Here is a 24,629-nt window from a genome sequence, read left to right as displayed (position 1 = left end):
AAAAACCTACATGCTGGAGGACCCACTCTGCAGCTCTGACATATTCATCCCCAGCAAACCCTGATCGAGCCTTCTCCAAGGCAGTCATTTTGCAAACAGAAGCTGCATGCCAGCATGGAAAGGAAGTTCACTGCTCTGCTGCTGTCTGCTTTACTGCTGTACTCGAGGCATGAGAGCTCCTGATTGTCTGATGGGAAGGAAGATGGGAAACCAGCCAGCAAAAACTCAGCCACGAGGAAAATTCCTGACTAGCTCTTGCTACACTTTGCTTCTTTGGGCCTGCTGGAGAGAGCACAATAGGGCTGTTCAAATGGTTTCTTCTCCTTCATTCATATGTATGGCAGAGTCTGAAGGTTGTTTAAACAAAGTCTGAACTGGAGACATACCTGACAGATCCCAGGCAAGCCAGCCTTTACCACAGGCTGCATACTCTGCACTGGGGAATGATCTATAGCATTTCTTGCACGGAGAAAAAGACAGAAATACAATTTAAGTGAAAAAAAAAATAATAATAATAATTAAAAAAAAGCACTTCATGTGCTCTGTGCTACCAGTACTCATTGGTGCACTTCCAAAGCTACGACTTCCGCAATTGCCACTTCCTCAAGTCGCTGACACATCACGCTCCATTTTACTAAAGCCCCTGTGGTACATAGAGCTGTGTTTAGCAAGATTTGGCAGCTCCCTGTACTTACAATCCATCAGCATGAAACTATTTCTTGGCTTCAGCTTTCTTCTGACTTTTCTAGATTCAGGTGAGTTTTTTTCTGGGTCCCGTGGGGCTGCAAGATGTGGAAGAGGTCTGGGAATGGGTGTTGCATATGGAGGGATGTTCCTGGCATCTGAGACATAGGAATCCCTCATCTGAGGTTAGATATGGAGTGAGGTAAGGATTAGCAGGCTTGGGGAATATCTGAGACTATGAGCCAATGTGTGGGTGAAGATGGAGGTTTCTACAATATGAGCTGGCTATCTAAGCTCTCATGGTGGTCAACAGCAATCTATCTGGAACAGTCACAAGAATGATTTGAGTTGCTCTAGGGTAGACTTTGGTCAGCTGATTCAATATCCAGCCAGCAGTGACTAGACTTAAGGAATTGGTTGATTTGCTCATGCCCAGGATCATGCAATTTTAATTTAGACACCCTATGCCACCTCAGCCGTCCATCAGATCTGCTCAAGAAGAGCATTAGTCTTACGGAGGTCTTGTATCATACCTGCCATGCCATGCAGACGTCATGGCTGCTGCAGGGTGCCTTACAAGGCACTTGAATTTTGGGGAACCAAAAGATGCCTTGAATGCACTGATCTACGTGCTGAACTGGATTCCAGTTGGTGTATCAAGGAGGTAATGTTGTTTGTTCTCTCTCCATGAACTCTTTACTCTTTCCTAAGTTTCTCCTATTGACTGCCTAATACTCTGGTCTGCTTAAGAAGTCCTGAAACAGTAGATAGTCAGTAAAGTGGATTCCTCTAATGCCTACAAAGAGATATATTGTTCCCAGTTTGTCCATAGCACAGTGACTGCTGGCAGCCTCTCAGTTACCAATTTCTTGAATTCCCGTGCTCACTGCAAGTAGAATATATGGGGACTGCAAATCCAGGGACATACAAATGCCTTTCTGTACAGAGGGGTCTGTAGCTGTGTTTCTCTTAATGTCCTCAGCAAAATCGAGCAAGCATTATCCACTAGAAGACAAAGCATGCTGGCCAGGTATTGGTAGTTAAAATGTAAAAGCACAGCTCAAAAAGGCTTCCCTGCACTTCCTTATATTCAAGATCATACTAGATAAAATAATAGTTAGGAATATAGGAAATAATGAAAAAGAATCCACAAACTGAACATGTAACTGGAAAAATAAGGAAAGAGAAACATGAAAATTGCTGATCAAAAGCATAAAGAAAAGAATAATAGATGAAAGGGGAAGTGAAATCCCTCATGACTGCTGCTCAGAAATATGTTTTGTTTTCTCACCCAGCAACCATGCTTCAGTGTGAGGTTTGTCACAGCATAGGAAGAAGCTGCTCTGGCCACCTAGAAACTTGTAGTGGTAATGCAGACACCTGTGGCATCATTCTACATGAAGTTACAATAGGTAGGTGATATGTTTGCTGTGCCTTCATCCCTTTCCAATGAGAAATTCCTCACTGGTGTCTCAGATGTGATGACACTATGCCTGTTCATTTGTGGGAATCACCAGTGTCACTGCCACTGCTTTTGGGGTGGGTCTGTCTGGCCCTGGGAAGGCTGTTCAGCAGTTGCTGCTGCAGGGACCAGATGGAGGGGAAGGGAATTACATGGTGGTTAATGATTTGGTGCTGCTCCATTACAGGGGGGATGGCAATCCCTTCGTCGATCAAGACCTGTGTGCCATCTACAGTTTGCCAGATGGGCCCTGTCACCATGAACTACGGGAAGGTGAAAGCAAGGAGCCACTTGGCCTGCTGTGTGGGTGATGCCTGTCGGACAGCGTCCGTCTCATGTAAGCTCCCTTTTGGCTTATCACCATCCCTTTTCTGCTTGCCTTATACCAAGGTCAGGCTCTGTACACTAAGCCACCACTTGGCTCCTTCAGTCTCCTTCTCTCATTAAAACCAATTGCTCTCTCTTCCTAGTGCCACCAGAGAACAATGTGCCCAATGGATTCCAGTGTCCAGCCTGCTATAGTGTGGATTCTTTCCAGTGTCATAACGAAACTGTAAACTGCACTGGATCTGAAAACCAGTGTGTTGACCTGGCTGGGTTAATGAATACAGGTAACAGTCATTTGTTTGGGGCTGTCTGTCACCTTTTTTTCTTTTTTTACCTGGCAAACCCAGTCTAAGAGGGAGCAATACAGACAGATAAAAATGGGTGACAAGTGTGAAGGGAAAAGCAAAGAAGAAATACAAAGCTTAAAAGGGGCATACTTAAATATGGTAAAAGGGCAAGGGTGTGCTTTCCTTCCTCCTTTCCAACTGTGGACCCATAACTGCTGGGATGCCTTGTAGTATGGCATAACTGGTAAAGAACAGAACCGTTGTCATGAAGCAATCTGATATGTGGACATACCCCCTGAATTTGCTGGCCCCAGCTAGGATGCATGAGGATGAGCTTGGATTTAAACCTTTCACCCAGTTGCTGGAGGTTCAGTTGAAACTAGTACAGAGCTATCAGCTTCTTTATGCAAGCAATAGGAGTAAGAGTATCTGAGCAGGGAGCTAGGGACCCAGCATCAACAGGAAGATCACTCTCAGCCTGTCTGACCTGCTGTGAGTCCATAGCTGTAGGCAGTTAGGTAATTTCCCACAGAATTACTTGGAATTGTTAACTGACAAGGATTTTCTTCACAGATGTTTAATTTGGCCCAGCAGGCTGAAGCTTTTGGAAAAGTACCACTTACAGAGTTAGGAAAAAAATAATCCAGTTTAATGAGGGACTGGGAGTTGCTGACTTGGGATAAGGTTGTCTGGCTTTCTCCAGGCTGTATTTCAGGTTACTTCTGTGTCCAGACTGCTGGCTAGATGTGGATGTTTCTGTGACTGCAGTACTATAAGGTCTATCTCTCAAGTAGATGCTCCGGTGTTGGCAAAAGACAAGTTCGGGTTCCAGGCTCTCCCTCTATGGGTACATGGGCAGGGTTTCTCTGTTGCTTTGGCTAAATGATGTAAGACCTTAGAGACAGACTTGCCTAAGTACATGGGTCAGCCTGTAATTCCTTTGAGACTTCTCACTCCTGGTCAAATTTTGGCTAAAAAATAAGTCATTCACCTCAAATTTCATGGAAGAGTCAAAGTGAGAAGGTAACAACGAACACTTGGACTACTGTATCACATCTCTAGGAAGCTAGACAAGGTGTAAAAGGAAGAACTGAAGATTCTTCCATAAAATAAAATAAAACAATTTAAAAGCTTTTCAATTTTTAAAATTGCAACTGTTTAAATTAAAAAAAAAAAAAAGTCTTATTCATCAGTGAGGAAGAAGAAACCCTAAACGCTTTGTGTTTCTAGTCAGTGAAGGTAACCTTCAGACTCATTCAGTAGACAGGAATAGGCTTGGAGCCAAATGGATGTGAAGAGTACGCAGTACAGGAGGTGAAAATGGGAGCTTCAGTAGCCAGGGAGGGAATAGTTACGGAGACTGTTCCCCCTGACCTGCAGAATGTACTTCTTTTGCTGTGTAGGTGGACTGACTGTGAAAGCTGCCATGAAGGGATGCACCACCATTTCTGAATGCAGTGTTGCAGGAGACGGTAAAAACAATCTGGGGGTGATGGACATTAAAATAAAGCGATACCAATGCCATCCACCCACTACACTGGAAATGCTGAGTTCTGGGCTTGTCTCTCCACAAAGTCTTTTCTTCCCTGCCCTATCTGGATTCATCTTGGAGAAGTTACTTTTCTGACTCTCTCTAGGACGGGCTTAAGCAAAGCTTGTGACAGGCGCCAGTGGTTTGCACCTGCTTGATGTGGTATTTCTTGTGTGCAAATTTTGTTTTCAAAATAGCTCTTATGATTTTACAGAATAAAGACATTACTTACACTTTGTTTATTTTCTTTTTGATTTAATCTGATTTAAAGCTACATCTGTTCAATTGTGGTTGGCTCTGTAATATTCTTAGAGTACTTTGTCCATAATAGAACCATGGGAGACTGCATGAGGTGCCCATACACTGTACAAGCAACAATAGCATTAGAATCTACACCCACAGACTCAGGACAAGTCCCCTGCATTTGACCAATCACTTTTCCAATCTCTGAAAATGACTGGAGGTGAGTTCCTGGGAAATTCACTCTGATTAAAGAGGTAGCCTGCCCTTTTTTTGCCTCTCTTATATCCTATTTTCAATTGGACGCTTGATTTCCCCAGGCAGCCTTGAAGTAGTTTCCATTGCAGAGAGGAGTCTGTGATCCTTTGCTACAAGCAAACTGCTCCTGGCAAGAACATTTCTCCTTGTGTTTGTTCCTTTTGCCTTACCAGACACTGTCCTTTTCTATTTTAGTTTTCAAGATTATCCAGAATAAATGTTTACTTTAGGAAGGTTTCATAAATTAGCCAGCTTTCTATGGTGACAGACTTCTGAGAGCCCAAGTAATGGAAATTAGTAACCCAATACCTACTTCCTTTCAGATGGTCAAACCACACCCATAGTTGGTTTAGCCTCCTCTTTTCTACAAGGGTAACTCCCCACCAAATGGCTCTCTTCTCCATTGCCTGGCTTTCCTCAGGTTGGTCCCACACAAAGGCACCAAAGAAAAACAGCAGTGGGCAACAGTGCCATACCTGGGAGGTAGCATGGGCTGTGGGCAAAGGGATAAAGCAATGGGAGTTTTGGGAGATCATAGAATCATCTTCAAGGTCTTCCTCTGGACCACTCCAAAAGCTCCACCGCTTTCCTGAGTTAGAGGCCCCAGGTCTGGACGCAGTACTCCAGATGGGGCCTCATGAGAGGAGAGCAGAGGGGGGCAATCACGTCCCTCACACTGCTGGCCCCCCCTCTCTTGATGCAGCTCAGAATGCAGTTGGCCTTCTGGTCTGTAAACACACTGCTGGGTCATGGCAAGATTTCATCTACCAGAACCCCCAAGTCCTTTTCAGAGCTGTTCCCAATGAGTTCTTCTACACATATCTGAGGTTGCCCTGACCCCAGTGCAACACCTTGTGCTTGGCCTTGTTGAACCTCATTTGGTTCACATGGGTCCACTTTTCAAGCCTGTCTGTCTCTGGATAGAGTCCCTTTCTTTTTTTGTGTCAACTAGACCACTCAGTTTGGTGTCATCAGCAAGCTTGCTGAGGGTATACTCATTCGCACTGTCTTTGTCTTTGGTGAAGAGATTGGAGAGCACATATCCCAAGGCAGACCCCTGAGGGACACCACTCATGTCTGGCCTTTACCTTGCCATAGCACCGTTGACCACAACCCTCTGGCTGTGACCATTCAACCAATTCTTTATCCACTGAATAGTCCACTCTTCAAACCCATATTTCTCCAATTTATAAATAAGAATGTGGTGTCCAGGTAGATGACAACAGTCACCCATTCTTTGTCCACTGATGCTGTCACTCTGTCAGTGGAGGCCACCATATTGGTCATGCATGATCTGTCCTTGTTAAAGCCATGCTGACTGTCTCAGATCACCTCTTGCATGCCTCTTAACATGTCTTGCATAAAGATCTGTTCCATGATCTTCCCAGGCACAGAGATGAGGCTCACCAACTTGTAGATCCCTGGATCTTACTTTTTCCCTTTCTTATAAAAGGGAGTGTTGTTTCCCCTTTTCCAGTCACCGGGGCCTTCGCCTGACAGCCATGATTTCAAACATGATGGAGAGTGACTTGGCAACCACATCAGTCAATTTTTTCAGTACTCTGGAATCCATGTCATTTGGCCCCCTAGACTTCTACATGTTCAACCTTATAAGCTGGTCTCAGCCTTGCTCTACTCTTATAATTGGAAGGATTTTGCTCTCCTGACTCTTACCTAACATGAGAGACTGAGGTCAACATTTTTCTATCCGTTTCTATATAAGTGAATCTTACTGGAAAAGTGTTGCCTTTTTCGGGGGGAAGGCTGTGAGATTAATAATCAAAATGCATGATTGCATCTGTCCTTACTAGCTCTGGCTCACAGTACGGTGTTTAAGACATGGAGTTGCAGTGATCAGAAATGGAATTTTATCTCCTAATCAAAACTGTGTCAGAAAGCCCTAAGGAAAGCCTTGGTTACTCAAACGAGACCATAATGTGTGGCAGTACTGAGATGGTTACACCTAGACATATATGCATGAATTCATATGTGACCAGTTTTTAACATGCAGCAAGGGGACTGAATGTTCTTGTAATTTAAGTCTCCTCTAGACTTTATCTTCTTTCCAAACATGCTGAAACTCCTTTCTTCCAAATAGTCTCATCAAATTAATTGGGAGAGGATTTCACATTATCTATTACAATAAAAGGGTGTGAATCTGACAGTGAAAATTATTTTTGGGGGTGGAGAAAGAACTTAGAATACCAACTTAATGCAGCCAAAAGAGTCTGGTTAGGCTCAGTTAATTATTTTCAGAGACTATGCAGTTATGGTGTGGGTGTTAGAGAGGGAACACAGCTCTCCCTTCGCTGTGTAACAGCATGCTGATAATGGAGCGATTTGCTCTTACAGCATTTTTCCAAATCTGATAACACTCTGGAATTAAAAAAATTCTCTATCTATTTGTGCAAGTACATTATCCCTGAATGCATCTCCTGCACGTTCATGCAGAACATTACAGTGTTGTCTGTCGCATCCCCTGTAGCAGATCTTGATCCACTTCGATGGTTCAACCTTTCACTCTTCTGTTTGTTCCACTTTGACCTGTGATGTTATCTGGATGGAAAAGCTTGGTGGTTTTGTTTAGCCTGATCAAAACTTGGGTGAGAAATGTCTAGAGAACCATGGAAAAGAAGAAAGTGATGGATATGCTTGGCTCCTACACTTGACATAAGTCTTCTTGGATAATGAACAACAGGAGGTCTTGGTGAGAGGGTTCCCTGAACTGGATAGTTCAGTAATAGAGCTCATGGCCATGACTGTAAGCAAAGAGGCTATAGCCCTAGAACAGGTGATCCACTGAAACCCCTCAAGGAAAAGTAACAAGTTGCTGAAACAGGTCAAAAATAGTATGGTAAAACTCTGACTACAAGGCAGTCAGTTTATCTCATCAATACAGCAGTCAGAGAAGATCAAATCTGAGCTGTCCTTCTTAAAGCAGTTGACTGCCCAGCAGTTGTCTCCCCTTTGGTTAGGATGCTTCTTGAGGGTACTCCTCAAGACTGAGATTCTTACTAACTTTGCCTGTTGGTGAGTGAAACTTTGGTCTTTAAAGGTACCTGTTTATGTTAGGATTTAGTGACTTAATGCAGTATTTTAATCACTGTGACTCTTGCTATCGTAATGGATTCATGGTATCAGTCTACTTTCTATATTAAGACAACTTGATGCTATATTACTAAAACTGTGCAAGTGTTGGATATCTGTGACAGACGAGGAGGGCAGGCAGCGATGTTTCAAAGAGTTGAGAAGCAGCTCAATATTGACTGGTAACTCAGTGTTTGTCAAACAACAGTGTTGCAATCTGTGGCTGGATAAATGGGGGAGTGAGGAGTGGAAATAGCCCTACATCTTTATGATTGATATATCAGTGCTTGGTCCCGATCCAGCGCCCACATTTCGTAATGGCTATTAAAAACAGCATGAAATAAAATGCCTCATAGTGAAAATCTTCTGGTGCACTAACTGGTGATCTTACCAAAAAGGAGATAGAGAGGTAGCTTGTTCACAGTCTGTAAATACAACTGTATGGAAGAAGAAAAAGATCTTTAAGTGCTCTTTTATATGCAGGAGCACAAATCCAAAGAAGTCACATCACCTCTGTGCATAGATGTCAAATCTGGTTCCTAGGGAGAGAAATTAAGCTGGAGTGTGTTCAGATAAAAGAAACACCAAAGGTGAAAAAAGCCCTAATGGCACCAATTTCCAGAAACAATTCAAGCAATGAGACCTTGGTATCTTGAGCAAGGAGTGATGAACACAATGATTCCCTATAAAACAATCACTGAGTGAATACGGGATGCTCCATTGTTTGCAGGGTTTAACTGAGGATATGAAGCAGAGAGCAGCCCTGGTCATAGGCACTAGGGAGGGGCAAGGAAAGTTGTGGTTAAAACCCATCATAGTAAATGGAATGACTCCTGCTGATTTTACTGGGCTTTGAAAAAGGCTTTAGACACCAAACTGGGTTGTTTCCATCTGTGTTTTCTCTCTATAATATATGCAAACCCTATTCCCACACAGACATGCACACACTGACATGTAAATATCAGATCCTTCCTTAGATTTTAAAGACACTTCCACTACCAGGCATGTGAGATATGCAGCTCTGGATGTCTGGATGAGGCCTGCCTTACCCGCAGTACTGACTATACCAACAACAACTTTGATCTCTCTTTGCATAACAAAGAGGACTCAGAGTATCTAAACTTGGGGAAGAATTGCTTCCATTTCTTGGGAAGCATTTCTGTGCCAGCATCTTCTCACCAGGCTCTCAGGACAGTGGAGCCTGACAAATTTATCTTGTTTTCTGGTCAGAGCACAGCCTGGGGCTGTCTTTGCAAAGGAATGTGAAGTTGTTGCTGTTTCTTTTACACAACAACCATGACTCTTCATTAAAAAGAAGTTTGTCCAGTAATCTAGGCCAGCAGGTCCTGTAGGTGTTTGCAGGATTACACTTCTTCAAAGACAAAATGAAGTCAGTGAACAAGCAGTCTTTCTTGCAGATAGGACAAACATTTGTCTTGCTACATGCCAGAGAATACATGATTTCTCCTGGCTCTTTCAGGAAAGGGCAGAATTGGGGCCATCTGACCAAAATGGTCTTCTGCAACGCGTAATTGTGTCTATCTGAGCATGCCACCAAAGAACTGAGTAAATACAGCTCTTGGAGATCAGATTCTATCTCTGTCAGAAAAAAATTACACTGCAGATTCCAATTTGTACTGGAGGGGCTCAACTGTTGTGCATGCCACCAAAACAGACAGTTCCATAGGCACAAAATGTTAGATGTAGAGGTTTCTATCCCCAAGGTCCTATCTTTTCTAAGGAAAATATGTTTTCCTTTAAAGATATGGGGCACAGAAAGCAATTGCTCACAGCCCACTGCACTAAAGAATTAGGCTAGCTTTGTTCCCAAAGCTGCATGGTCTCATCTCCTGACTCCTTACAAACCTCTACCAGACTGGTAACCCACTGTTCCCAAACCCTCACACATATTCACTCTCCTTTGGACTGCCTATTGTTAAGAAAAACATTTGGCCCCCACCTCTATTGCTGTTATAGAAAAGGCATCTCTCCCTCACTATACATATCTGAAACTATAAATAGAGAATCTCATTCAGATTCTTGGGAGCTCTTACGCATGAATGAAATAAATGAATGAAAACAAAATTCATTCTTGCTGCTAAACTGCAATAACGTTTAAGTCCTTCCAAGCAATCAGACCTCTATGTCTTACTAGTTATTAGGATGAGTGCTGATGTTCAAGTCATTGCTGTGACTGGGCATCTGGTTGCTGCCATTGGGTACACAGCCTTTCTGTTTTAGGGCACTGTAGTTCATAGGAAGGGAAAGTTTCCACCCACAGTTCTATAGCCACACTTATGTCTGATTTTGTCCCCGGGGAACAGGCTCTTGGGCCTTGTTTTCAGAAACCTGTGTTGTTGCATTGAGGAGTTCAATTTTTCTGCTCCAGAAGAACGAAGTAGGAAATATTAGAGCACAGAATAAGTTTTCAATTCAGGCTTTTGCTGGAGACCTTCTGGGATGGTGTGGGCATTCCAGAGAAAACATGAAAACTATTGGCAGATGATTGCTGAAACAGTAGTTGATTGTAGGTACTGGGCTCTGTGTAGGCCGAAAGGAGCTGTGGGGTTACAGCTCCAGGAAACTACAAAGCCTTTTGCAAACTTCAGTTCCTTCAGACCCATCTTCCTGGATTTGTTGGATCCAAAGAGATTGATGCAATTTTGGAAGAAGCTTGTAGGATGTCTATCTAAAATCTATATTCGGTGTGGGAGCTTTTTCATTTTTCAGGAGCTCATTCCTCTCGGAAGAGGTAGACACATTAGTAGGGAGTGTTGGAGGATGCCTGTCTATCACTTTAAGTCTCAGGGTATGCTTAAGAAGTCAGGCTTCTAAGATATCATTAACTTCATGTGTGTAAAAGCATGCATTTAAGACTTTTTAATAGGTTAATTTCCCCCCAGCTCTTTCTATTGTGTTATTGAGTCTATGGTGGGCTACCCACATACCGGACAGCAGTCTGACATACCGTGTTTAGAAGTTTTTGAGAAGTGTGACTCGGTGCCCTCACTCTTCCAAGCAAAAATGCTCTACCTGTGGTTTGATTTAACTATCTTATGGTCTCAAACTTTTATGAAGTTTTATGGTCTCAGACCTCAAAGGCTCAAGAAATTTTTAGACATTAGCACTGAATTTTTTTTTTTTCCTAAAATGGGAGCTGAGATCCTCAATATTCATATGATGGTAAGAGGAGTGTTCTAGGAAATGCATTATGGTATTATGAAATTCATCCTATTACTGGAGCTGACCATACTGCAAATTACACACAGGAGTTCCTGTAAACTGCCAAAACTACTAACAAGTACCACTTGCCATGAACAGCCCCACATTGAAAGCACATGGTGCATAGGGCAGTGGTAACCTACAGGAAATACAAAAGCAATATACAATAGAAGTAGACCTGGTCATTAACAGAAGTTATTCAAGCATATCCATTTCCAGCTTGTCTTCTCTCCAGTTTTATTTAAAAACTCCTACTTATGTGCTCCATTCACATCTCCTGATGGGAGAGGTTAATGGGTAATTGTGACAGATAGCTGTGGAAACTTCTGGTTTACAACCAGATGGTTGGATTTCAGGCCCTGTAGAAATCCCGACCAGTCTGCATCAGAAACAAACTGTGCATCTTGCATGTGTCTTTCTCTGCTGCCTCCTGTAGATAATTATTCTTTTTTTTCTGGGGTTTTGTGGCCAGTTAAGCAAAAAGAATGTCCATGAGTAAGTTGAAAGCCTATGGGTGAGAGTCAGAGGCAACAAAGGGAGCCTTTTAGTTGCGGTCTGCTACAGGGTACCCGATCAACTGGAGTCTGTTAATGAAGCCTTCTTCCTCCACCTATAGGTGGCATCATGTTTGCAGGCTCTTGTCCTGCTGGGGGACTTCTATCACCCTGACATCTACTGGAAAAGTAGCACAGTGAGGTGCAGGTGATCCAGCGGACTCCTGGAATCTATCGAGGCTAAATTCCTAAGCCAGGTAACAGACAGCCCCATGAGGGGTGATGCAATGCTGGACCTCTTTCTCACCAATGCTAGTGAACTCTCTGGTGACATCAGGATTGGAGGCTACCTAGGCTGTAGTGACCATACAATACTGGAGTTCACACTCTTGAGGAATACTGGACAGGCAGAGTAAAATCAGGAAGCTTAGTTTTAGGAAAGTGACATTTCAGCTTTCAAGGGAATTAGTCAACAAAAACCCTGGGGAATTTGTCCTCAAGGACAAGGAAGCGGAGTGGAGCAGAGCTGGCAGATCTTTAAGGAAGCTTTCCTTAGGCTGAATGAGGACCTGCTGATCAAACTAGACAGCAAGTCACAGGCAGAGGGAGCAGGGATAGGTAACCTGGGGGGAGTATAGGGATGCTGCCAGGCTGTGCAGGAATGGGGTCAGGAAGGCCAAGGCCCAACTGGAGCTGGACTTGGCAAGGGGCATAAAGAACAAAGGCTTCTCTAGGTATATCATCTGGAGAAGAAAAGTCCAGAAGGGCATACTGCTCATAGTGAGCCATACAGGCAGACTAATAATGACAACCAAGGAGAAGGCTGAGGTATTCAACAACTTTTTTGCCTTAGTCTTCACTGGTGACTGCTCTACACACAGCCCTTGAGTGGAGGGTTTGGAAGCTGGGAACTGGGAGAGCAAAGCTACTCCTGCTGTAAGCAAAGATCAGGTTCGCAACTGCCTGAGGGATCTGAACATCTGTAAGTCTGTAGGTCCTGGTGAGAAGCATCTCATAGTCCTGAGGGAATCAACTGATATGGTCTCCAAGACACACTCGATATTTGAAAAGTGGTGTTGGTCAGGTGTAGTCCCTGGTGTCTGGAAAAAAGGCAACACCACACCCACTTGTAAGAAGGGTGTGTAGGGTCTCTGTAGAAAGGACCATGCAGGGAACTACTGACCTTATCAGCCTCATCTCTGTGCTGGGAAAGATCATGGAGCAGGTCCTCCTGGCAGCCATGCTAGGGCACATGGAAGACAGGGAGGTGATATGGGATATCTAGCATGGCTTCCCAAGGGCAGGTCCTGCCTGACCAAACTTTTGCATTTCATGACAGTGTATCAGTGGACAAGAGAAGAGCCACCGATGTCACCTATCTGGACTTCAGTAAGGTTTTTGACATGATCCCGCATAACATCCTTCTCTCTAAATTGGAAACATATGGATTTGGTGGGTGGACTGTTTGATGGATGAGGAACTGGTGACAAGATTGTACTCAGAATGGTGGCTAATGACTCAATTTTCAGATAGAGATCGGTGATGAATGGTGTCCCTCAGGGGTCAGTGCTGGGATTGGTGCTCTTTAATATCTTCATCAATTACATTCACAGTAGGGTCAAGTGCACCCTCCTCAAGTTTGCAGATGACACCAGGCAGTGTGATGCAGTTGACATGCTCAAGGGATGGGATGCCACCTAGAGAGACCTAGGCATGCTGGGCAGTGGGCCCAGGCAAACCTCATGAGATTCAACCAATCCAGGGGCAAGGTTGTGTACCTGGGTCGTGGCAACACCCATTATCAAAACAAGCTTGGGGATGTAAAGATGGAGCACAGCCCTGCTGAAAAAGACCTAGGAGTGCTGGTGGATGGCAGCTGGGCGTGAGCCAGCAGTGTGCCCTGCAGCCCAGCCAGCCAGCCGGATCCTGGGCTGCATCCAAAGCATTTGGAGGGAGGGGATCCTGCCCCTCTGCTCTGCGCTGTGACACCTCACCTGGAGCACCGCGTCCACAGGTGGAGTGCTCAGCACAGGAGAGAGATGGACCTGTTGGAGTGCATGCAGAAGAGGGCCAGAAAAATGATCCGAGGGATGGAGAAGTTCCCCACAAGGACAGACTGAGAGAGCTGGGGCTGTGCAGCCTGGAGAAGAGAAGGCTGCAGGAGACCTGAGAGTGGCCTGTCTGTATCTAAGGGGGGCTGTAAGAAAGAAAGGTATAAACACTTTAGCAGGGTTTGTTGTGATAGGACAAAGGGAAATGGTTTCAAACTAAAGGAGGGAAGATTCAGATTGGATAGAAGAAGATTTTTGCAATAAAGGTGGTGAGGCACTGGCACAGGCTGCTCAGAGAGGTAGTGGGTGCCTCATCCCTGGAGATATTCATGGTCAGGCTGGAGGGGCTCTGAGCACCTGATGGAGCTGTAGGTGTCCCTGTTCATTGCAGGGAAGTTGGACCAGATGACCTTTAAGGTTCCCTTCCATCTCAAATGATTCTTTGATTCTGTGATAATGATGATGACACAGAACGTCCAGAGGAAGACTCTGATGCTGTTCAGGACAGTCCTGAATGGAAGGAGAAGGACTGATGTATCACTGTATCACTGAGGTCCATGTGATGCATTCCCAGTACATATGTATCCCTTCTCATACTTGAGGGGACTTTTTACACGATCTGATAGTGATAGAACAAGGAGGAATGGCTTTAAGCAAAAAGAGTAGAGATTTAGGTTAGATTAGATGTTAGGTGGAAATTCTGTTTTTTTGTTTTTTTGTTTTTGTTTTTTTTTACTAGTTCTCATTATTTTATTGCAAATTAAGTTTTCTGAAAATTTTTTTAACTCTGATTTGGAAATAGGTTGAAAAACATGGACTTCCATCTCTGTCTTGTCTCAAGATGGTTGTTTTCTCCTACACTGAGGAGTAGGCTTGAAAACAGAAGGATGCCTCCTCTTCCTTACAGTCTGTAGTGAGCCTCAAACAAGGCTACCTTGCACATTTTTCCTTCCTCATATTCTCATTTCTCCTGGTAATTTTAGAAAATTAGAAAATTATCATTATATTTTACTTTTTTAAAGAAAATTCAGAATACTACTTTGTGTTATTAAATTTCTTACACAGCATCACTTGGCTCTTTAGGAGCTAGAGGAGGAGCAGGTAGGTGAATTCAGCAAGAGACAATAAAATGGTACAGCAAAAACTAACAGAAGGCAGGATAGAAGCTCTCTCTTTTCATGGGTCTTGTGAAGAAATGCGGTGACCACAGGCAGAAATCATGTCCTCATATCCTTGGCAAGTTAGATGTTGGTGAAAGGTAGGCTGTGGTCCAAGGAGGCTGATAAATAACTTGATAAATTCATTAAAAATATTTATACATATATGAAAACAGCCGAAGTAAAGAGGAGAGTAGAAGGACTTAAGTAGAATGATGTGCCTCATGCAGGGGCAGAAATTCTGGTGGTCTTGCAGGGCAGGCATAGGCTCCAGAAGCCAGTGCTACTTTCAAACTAGCCCACTGAATGTCCCATTCAAGTCCCTGTGTACCAAGCAGGAGCATTTCAAGTGGTACCTTGAGTTCCTTGGTCAGAGCTACATTCTCAAAGGAATGAAAAAATCTCAACTCTAAACCTGTACTAACTGGAGGTTGGTCAAAGACAGCGAGCATATGTACTGCCCCAGGTATTAAGTGATTCCTCCCTCACCAGTTATTTTAGCTCACAGCTCTCTGAGAGGAAAAAGAGCTTGTGAGAAAGCTCACTTTGGATGAACTAAGGGCTAAACTCTGACGGCCAAAGAAGTGATGAGTGTGCATATGCATGTGTAGACACATACTGGGAGTAACTGATGTGTTTGTGTAAAGTGATGACAGAAAAAGGCCCAGGAGGAGCATTTTGAATAGTTTCAGCTCTTAATACCTTGGTTTAGCTGTCCAAACTTTTTGATGCCAACTACCTGGATGCTGGCGTCTGTCTTGTGAGTTTGCCCTATGCATCCTCAGACAGGTAAACTGGGTAGGAAAAAACAGAAACAGGTAGACTTAGAAGGGAAGGATTTGGGTGGAAGTCACCCACGTCTTTGAAATCACTGTGTGGAAAGGCTTCCTCAGCACTGCAAGTTGTTTCTGACTGCTTCTCTCCTGCTGTGTGGAAAACACTATTATGGGCAAGAAGAAACACATTACACTTATGTAGATCCCCAAACTTACTGTTAGCTTAATTGAAATCTTAATGCAATCAAAACATAATAAAGTAATTACTAGCCCAGTTACACTAACACTAATACTTATAATCCAGACTAATACAGAAAAGCCTCAATAATAATAATAATAATCTTAAAACTGTCATAAAAGAAAATTTACTAATATCTCATCTCTCTCTCTCTCTCTCTCTCCTTTTTTTAATGCTATTTTCACCTTTGGACACCCTTTTGGGTCTTATGATTGTTGTTTCTCATGGGTAGGACTGAAAATGAACCTGCTGACACGTACTTCACTGATAGCTTTCTCCAGTGACAGTCTCACCACTAGAAAGTTGGGCTGCGAAGTGGCTCTTTGATAGGATGCATTTTGTTCCAGGATTCACAATTATTTTTCTTCTTCTGGTTCTCTTATTTTTTTCCCCCATCTTTTTTTTTTTTTTTTTTTTTTTTTTTTTTTTTGGTCTTTGAAACAACGACTATATTCCTTAATTCCTCCATGTCTTTATTCTTCGGCACGTTTGTCACTTTGCCTTCAGCTTTCAGTCTCACAGATGTCTGAAGAGAATCAGTGCCGCTGATATTTCTGCAGAGGTGTTCGTGATGTGCGGTGCTGGAGAGCTTCCCCTTGGGAAGAGATGCAGGGCTCGTTTCTACCCCAGAAAGTGTTTTCCCCACCTGCATTAACGTGAAAAATAAGCCAGATGCAAATGCAGAAGAATTTTTGTTTAATACACCTTCCCCGTGTCTTGTGCTACGCGGTGCTCGCTGCAAGCGCTGGCTCAGTTAGAGATGCGGGTGTCCGAGGGGATCAGCGTGCCCTTGCTTTTCTCCCGATCCCAGGGCAGGACGAAGCTCCACTCCCACGCTGCAGCAGGTTCCTGAAGGCAGGAGCGGTGCTGCCACCTCTTGGAGCTGGGAATAAGGGACCAGCCCGGTGCCGTGGTGCACTGGACGATGCCAGCACGTGGGAAGGATGGGATGGTGTTTTTTGCTCATGTCTTTTCCCTGTGCCCTGGTGAAAGAAAGCCAGAGTCTTGAAACAGGTAGGATGTATTTTTTACCAAGCCAGGTTTTGAAGTTTACATATGATGTGGCTCTCTCCAGTCTCCAGGGACGGTGGTGAAATAAATGTCAACTTCCCAAAGCTTTTACTGCCTCTAAAATGCTATTAAAATGCTTCACTGCTATACACATTACTGTAAATACCCCCATAAATGAAAGGGTGGAAACCAGGATGTTTTTAAGTTACATTCAGCTCTGACTTGCCTTCTGTGTAGCTAAAATCATTGCTTTCCTTCCTTTCCTTTTCCTATCCTGGTGCTTATCAGCACAATATCTATGTATTATCAAGGAATGCATTAAACAACAGCTGTTTTATGTTTAGTTCTCATTCAGCTGAGGGGGGTGAAATATTTTTAATGAAATTCTTTTGTCTACAATCTCTTCATTGAACTGAGTTGGTCTCTCTCTTGCTTTTTCACAGAAATGCACATGCAGATACACACGTAGGTCTCCTTTTTTGCTCAGGGAGGTACAGCAGAAAGTAGTAAGGTTCATGACAGCTTTTAGCTCTGGGTTAAGTTTGCAGTGTGGCTGCCCCCACACAGATTTTTTCCTTTTAAACGAAGGGAAAGAGTTCATCACTGCTCATAGGTACCAGAGGAGAGACTGTTGAGGACAGCCTTCATCCTGACTCCACAGACGCTCTCTTTAGATAGCTTGGGCTCCTGCTGTCAGGATCCTTAGAAACAAGGAATGAAGGCAATTTTCTGCCATAAGGGAAAACAGCAGCAGCAGGTACTGTTGTTCCTGGCAACCCAGCATGGTCAAGCCTGTCCATGCCTGTGTAAGCTTTGAGCTATTTGGGGAGTAATGGCTTGGAGCACTGTGTTTGGGGTGGAGAATGGAAGACATCTTTTCCCAGTTTCTTCAATTTTCTTCAAAATTACTCATTAATTCTCTGAGATCTGTGCAGCAAAGGAGTTGAGGGTTCACTGCAATGTGTAGTCATTGGTAACAGTATCAAGACTGATAAAAGTGGCAAAGCAAAGTTCCTGAAAACAGCTTGTGAGTGCACAGCAGCATGACTGATAGGCAAGAGAAGCTCTCCAGAACGATCTGAGTTCAGTGAGGTCTGGGATGGGAATTTGATGGAGTGCCAAGGAGCCTGGAGACCACACTTACTGAGAATCACCTCATGGGACTGCACAGTAAAACTGTGAGAGGATAGCATGTGCCATCATGTGCCATCAGGGAGAGCCATGTAAGGGACCTTCCCCAGAGCCCAAATCCACAGCAGCACACTTCCTGGAGCATATTGTGGTTCCTCCAATACGCTAACATCAAGAGCTCATCTCATGCAACTTATGCTCACTCTCTTGTAATGGATGCAAATATCTTTTTGCACATCCTCCTTGGTACAATTCATGTCATCACAAATGGTTATTACAGCAGTTCCTCTTAGGCTCTGCCTGACTGCAGCAGATCTACACAGAGGAATTAGGAGAGTTCCTCATTGCTCCAAAGTGCTTATTACAAGCAGTCTGAAAAAGGAAGATATGGGGGAAGAGGGCAGATCCTCTCTCCAGATACAAATTCTCTGTTAGGTGCCTTTATCTTTGTAGAGAAAAGGAAAGTAGAAGTATCTCAGTCACAGGATGTGTGATGATTGCTCCTTCACTTTTGTGGGGCTTTTATGTGTGTGTGTGTGTCTGTCTTTATTTTGTGGGCTTTTTTTTTTTTTTTTTTTTTTTTTTTTGGTGTCAGACTCAAATGCAGAAAATCTGTGCAAATAATACCAAGGTGCTTTCCAGTCAAACTTGTCTGAACAGTATTTCCCAGTGCTAGCAGGCCAGTTCAGCCTTGCAGATGGCAAGGAGGTCTTTGCAGCTGACTTGTATGTGTGAAATACATATCCCCCGTCTTTGCATCTGGACATGGCCTGGTTTCCCATTCAGTGTCAGAAGTAGACACAGCAGGACATGGACATGGACAAGGCCAACCAGGTGTGCTCTGGTCTGGCTACAGCAAGGCACAGGTGTCCTACTGTGAAACTCCTTGCCTTTGGACAGACCAGGCCAAAGAAAGAGCAGGGCCTCATCCTGCAGCACTGGGACAGCCAAGGCCTGTGTGCTGAGCTGTTGTGTGTGCAGTGAATGACAATAGTGCTGTGGGATTTCTGTGGTCTAGCTAGTGGCTTCCAGCGGGGTCTGAAGGCACCAGATGTGATTTACAAGCCCTCTGTGACCCAGGACCTCTCCTTGCTGTCTTGGCTACAGGACTGCTGTCTGATCTGCAGATCTCCTCCTGCAGAGTTCCTAAATGCTGGGAGCTGAGGTGCTCTGCTCCAGCACCTGAAGGGTGCAGGCACAATTTTGCTGGATCTGTCACATTTATTGTTTTTCCTTGGTATTGAGCTACTCCACAACAGTGCCAGCAGGTTGACCAGAGGGCATCTCTGGAAGGAATATGCAAATGTTCTTCAAAGGGTCTTCGTTTGCTCTCTAGTGATGATCTGCAAAAGATTTTTTTTTATCATTTTATTAAAGAGGAGAAGGTTGGGAAGAGGGATTGGGCTGGAACAGGGTAGTGAGGCAGGTAACTATCATGCAAGGCCCACGTCACATTGGTCAATCATTTACAGAAGCCATGAAATGATACTGTATGCTGGAGAGCGTACAACAGCCAGGTTTATGGTATTTTCTGTACACAGCCATTGACTGATTCTCCAGTGATGCATTCACATGGCATTTTTTCCAGATCTGATAATATCCTGGGCTCTGAGCAACTCTCCTATCTACGTAGTTGTTTTTTTTTTCCCCAAACATATTTCATGCACCTTTGTGCATAACACAGCTTTGCTGTATGTGCAATTGCCTATTTTAGATCTCTATCCGGTGTTTCTGTCTTTTGCTTACGTTTCCCTTGACTTATGATGGTATCAGGCGCTGAAAGCTGGGCAGGACTGATTGGGCAGGACAGGTCAGCACTTGAAAGGGAAACCTCTGATGAAGACTGAGTTCTGTGGAAAGTGTTGACAGTACCTGGGGAGGGATGCACTGCTCTCAGACAGATGGTTGGGTGGTTCAATGAGCGTGGGAGCACTGTCTTCACTGTGTAAGATAATTGACTGGTGGTCATCCAGGTCACCGAACCATCTGACAAGGGAGGAAACATCTACAGGATGTGGAGTTTTCTCCCAGGCTGTGGGCTGTCAGCTGGCAGGGAGAAAATCTCAAGCATCAGGGCTGCTTCAACCGAAGGATACATCTTCATTCTAAGAAGCAGATGTCTATTTGGTTTATATTATACCTTATGAGTTACCTAATATAGACATGAAGACAGAATACTTTAGACTTCGACCCTGGGGTACAGATTAGGGTCAGTCTGTTGAGAACTTAAAGGTGATTATGACTTATTAACCTCTATTTATTTGTCTTGAATGATCTAGTTATCCTGTTTGCAAGTCTGAATCAACAAACGCGAATTGTGAACATATTTTTTCCTCAATGCTGGCAACCTAGAACAAAACATGTTTTTGTCACTGCTGGCTCATTTCTTGTTCTGCACAGATGCTGATCAGGGAAGGAGTTCTTTCGTCACGTTGTTGCTGGTGGGAACAAGGCATTTGTGATAGATATTTTAGTGGTACTTCCAATCCACTCATGGTCCAATGAATGTGGTGTAGTTGTATGATAGAAATAACTAAATGGAGTGTAAGAAGCATGTTTGAAGAAACGTGTTTTGAGAACCCAGCTGTATCCAAAACAGATCATCTTGAGCTTAGGCATCTCTCCCAAACCACCTATGGCTATATATGATAAATATATTTTGTCCCACAGAATTGCCAGTCATAAGACTTTCCCTTTGCTTCTTCTAAGGTGGATGTCGATGGAGGACTGAAAGATGATGAGGAGAGATTGTTCTCATCCTGGCATTGTGCAGAAGGGACAAGTACAGGTAGGGAGATGGTGCCTGCGCACGCTCTCTGCTATGTCAGGCTGCTTTCCCCTGTGAAGCACTGTACAAATGCCAGAGGCAAAAAAATATGAGAGGAACAAGAACAAGTCAGTTATTTACTGCCCTAAACTAGGGCATGATTATTCCTCATGGTGAGTTTTCAAGTTCTTTTTGCTTCTTGGTTGCTTTTAAATGATGCATGCAATGTGGTTTCCTCCAGCTTTGGGGCAGGAAGGAGAGACTCTGGACAGTGCAATAGATCTCCCTCTCTAAAACTTTCATAGAATCATAGAATCACAGACGGCTTGGGTTAGAAGGGACTCCAAAGATCATCAAGTTCCAGCCCCCCTGCCACAGGCAGGGCCACCAGCCCCCAGGTTGCCCAGTGTCCCATCCAACCTGGTCTTGAACACCTCCAGGAATGGGGCATCCACAACCTCTCTGGGCAGCCTGTTCCAGCATCTCACCAGTCTCATAGTAAAGAACTTCCCCCTGACATCCAACCTAAATCTTCCCTCCTTGAGCTTAAAACCATTTCCCCTTGTCCTATCACTGTCTACCCAAGTAAAAAGTTGTTTTCCCTCCTTTTTGTAATCTTCTTTTAAATACTGGGAGGCTGCAATAAGGTCTCCCCAGAGCCTTCTCCAGGCTAAACAGCTCCCTCAGCCTGTCTTTGTAGGGGAGGTGCTCCAGCCCTCTGATCATTTTTGTGGCCCTCCTCTGAACCCTCTCCAACAGCTCCAACTTTCACTTTATCTAAAATGCCACCGAATTGTTGCACTGCCGTAGGCATTACAGTAAGTGCTGTGGTGACTGGAGGGAGCTGCTCTGCTGGCCTGACCTGTTGCATTGTTGGAAGCACAGTCGCACCTGCTCTCCAGGGGCCTTTGACCACTGGCCTTACCATGATGAGGCAATGTCCTGGAGAGGAGAAGAGAGCTACATAGTGGAGCTGATGGCAGGAGCTGATGGGAACTCCAGCACAAAGCCAAGGCAAGTGCTTCTGTGAGAATCATGCAGCACTCTGTGAGCAGCTGTCTTCTCTGTCCCTGTCTAAATGTCTTTTCTGCTCCCCACAAGCTGATTCTGAATGAGGTGCTGTGGTCACCTGCTGGGAAAGGGGAACTGGGCAGGGAGAAGAAGTGACTGCCCAGGACTGATGCCAGTGAGCAGAGAGCTGGGAATGTTTAGAGTTGCCTGGTTTCTCCTCAGGTCAACTCAACAATTCAACAGCACACTAATAAAAGATGTTGATCTTCTGTTCCTGTGACCAGAGTGATAGACAGCCTTTTCCAATGGACACCAGAGTCAGCCAGGCAGTGGTCATGCAGGCTGGTTGTATTCATGGAGTAGTTCTTAAGTATGATGGGAAGAGAGTGTGTGAACAGAAAAAAAAAAAAAAGTATTTTCCTGGAATTATTTTATAATCTCCAATAGCTCACAACTTAGAGAACGCTTGTGGTAGAGGGACACCCATGTTTAACAGCTGTGGCTCATGTTGCAGTTTGACACATGCATTTTCAGGGTGTAAGAATTGATATCTGTAGGCTCACAGACCCACTGTGGTTTGGCAGCGTGCTGGCCTTGTGGCAGATCTGAAGGCTGTGTTGGGATCAGGTGCCCATCACATTTGCACAAACCCACCCTGAGATGGCTCCAGACAGCTTTCACATGTTCAAAGCAGGAGAGGGGAACAAAGCCTCTGCCCTTCTCATGAGTTCATAAATCAATATTTTCACCTCAAGAAGATTCCTATGAAGTCAAAATTGCAAAGGTTGTATGCAACAGTTACTTCTTCACTAGGAAATATCTGCTGTGAATGCGTGTGTGCTTCTGTGTGCAAAAACAAACAGGCACAAAAAAGACAAGTGACAATCTTTAGTGTTTGTCATGGGCAGGGAACACGTGTGCTGCATGTAATGGCTGCTGTGCAGTCCCTGTGCTTTGAAGAGTAGGATGCATGTTGGTGCCTTTGCTCAGTGAGGACTGGTTTGTGGAGCTGTCAGTTTTGCTGCTGTGTAGGGCTTGTGCTGGGATACTATGTGAGCCAGGACAAATAACCCACTCTTTCAGCTTCTGTGGCTTTCTCTGAGTAAATGGCTTTTCATGTAGACTGATGGTAAACCATACGGATCCATCATACCTGGCTCTACATTTCTGTCTCCCAAAAGAGCATGAGAGCAGCCAAAGGGGCAAAGGGAAGGCATACGGGTGATGGGGTTACGCTAATATAGAGCCAGACCTCCACTGCTTTACAATGCCTGTAGAGCTCCCTGGGTGCTGGGAGAAGCTGGACAGAGTCCAAGGGGATTTGTGCATGTCTTCAAGGAATCTGTGGCATCTTCTCACTGCGATAGCGAGAGCTTATCGGGGGTTTCCTTTGGATTCCTTCACGTCTTTGCTGCCAGCAGCCCTCCAGGCTGGGGCAGATGTGAGAAAGCCACCTTGGCCACCCATTTCCCAGGCATTCCATCCCTATGGAGATAGTGAAGACAGATCCCTGGTGGCAGGCATTGCTTGCTGCTGGTGTGAGTCATGCCGGCACTGGATGGTGTTTGACACTCTGGTGGGTGTGATAAAGGATAACACAATTTCTGCTGCTGGCAACAAGGGGCCTGGGGCTGCTAGGACTACAACTGCATTTAGGTCTGTCTTCAAAACAAATTGGCTCCTTCTTCTTCTCTAATTGAACTGCAGATTCCTCAGAGCTGAGCATAACCAGGCTCCAGGAGACTCTGCCTACATGCCATCCAGCCACCTCCCAGCACTTCACAGTGTATTTTAAACTTGAAAATTAGTTACAGAAACTCTCGTTTCTCTGTCTCCAAATGAAATATAGCCTTTGGCAGAAGAAACCAGACGTTATCCCCATTTGAAGGTGGGGAGTCCTGCAAGATGAATTCAGTTTCTTTGGGTGTAGGTCAGAATGATCTTACTCCCAAATGCATAAAATCTGAGCTGCAATGTGGGCTCTGATAAACATCACCAGTTACTTCCTCACCCCTCATTCAGTTCACTGAGTCTCTCTCTCAGCCTGTGTCTTTTCACCTTTCATCTCTGTCTTTCAGAGCATGGGCGTACAGGAAAAAAACAGGTTCCCCTTATCTCCAGCATGATGTTGACCTGTGAACGTCCTGGTTTTCCTGCTCGTGTCTTATCTTCGGATTGAAAACAGAACCAAGCTGAAAGCTCAGCGGGAGTGTTTGAATCCTCAGAGCTCACAGCTCTCCCCATGGGGCTGGGGGGAGCACTGCAGTGGGACCAGGGTGGGCAGGGGCTGATCACACACCCAGGGACATGGTGGGAGCCTGGCCCTAAATAGGCTGAGGGAATAGAGTGCCCACAGGTGTGTGTCAGGCATGAGCAATGGCTGGGGGTGACAGCAGATGATGATCTGGCGTGACGTTGGCTGAAGTCCTACCTAAGTCTCCCACGGTCATCACTGATACCTGGTACCATGATATCATGATACCATTAGTACAGGTGTCCCCGGACTCTGGTTTCACTCTCTGTTAAAACATGAGGTATCAAAGGCTTTGTGCAGGAGGAAACCTGTGTGGTCACACAAATTGCCATGCTCTATGGCATGTAAAAATGACTCAGCTCTGCTTGAAAAGCCAGACAGAGGGCAGGAGGGGATGGTGGCCCACCATAGCAGAGGGTTAAGCAGGGCGGGGGACAGAACCCTGGTGACCTTTGCTTTGTTGCCCAACAAGTGGGTGAGCAGAACCCCATGCTACTCCCTCCCAGACAGCCATACTCACACCTTAATGAGCAGTGGGAGTCAAGTAATTCCTCTCCTGCTGACACAACCACCCCATAGATTATGTCTGGATGAGTGAGCTTTAGCAGTCTGGGGCAGAGAGGCTCTGCCCCCCTGGCACC

The 24,629-nt window shown here is 44.7% G+C and overlaps 1 protein-coding gene across 2 annotated transcripts; it reads left to right on the top strand.

Annotated features, from left to right (window-relative positions):
- Positions 1-596: 596 nt before the first annotated feature.
- Positions 597-4,524, top strand: PINLYP (phospholipase A2 inhibitor and LY6/PLAUR domain containing). Of its 2 annotated transcripts, none has more exons than XM_046905593.1 (5): positions 597-755; positions 1,980-2,096; positions 2,382-2,483; positions 2,617-2,757; positions 4,164-4,524. In XM_046905593.1, the coding sequence occupies exons 1-5, from the start codon at positions 707-709 to the stop codon at positions 4,385-4,387; spliced, it is 633 nt and encodes a 210-aa protein (XP_046761549.1). In that variant the 5' UTR covers positions 597-706; the 3' UTR covers positions 4,388-4,524. The 2 variants fall into 2 exon arrangements, with proteins under 2 accessions (XP_046761549.1, XP_424499.4); XM_424499.8 differs by having other exon boundaries at positions 2,334-2,483.
- The last annotated feature ends 20,105 nt before the right edge of the window (positions 4,525-24,629 follow it).

Source organism: Gallus gallus, chromosome Z (genome assembly GCF_016699485.2).
Source record: "Gallus gallus isolate bGalGal1 chromosome Z, bGalGal1.mat.broiler.GRCg7b, whole genome shotgun sequence".
Taxonomy (NCBI): domain Eukaryota; kingdom Metazoa; phylum Chordata; class Aves; order Galliformes; family Phasianidae; genus Gallus; species Gallus gallus.
This window is presented reverse-complemented; position numbering and strand designations above follow the sequence as displayed.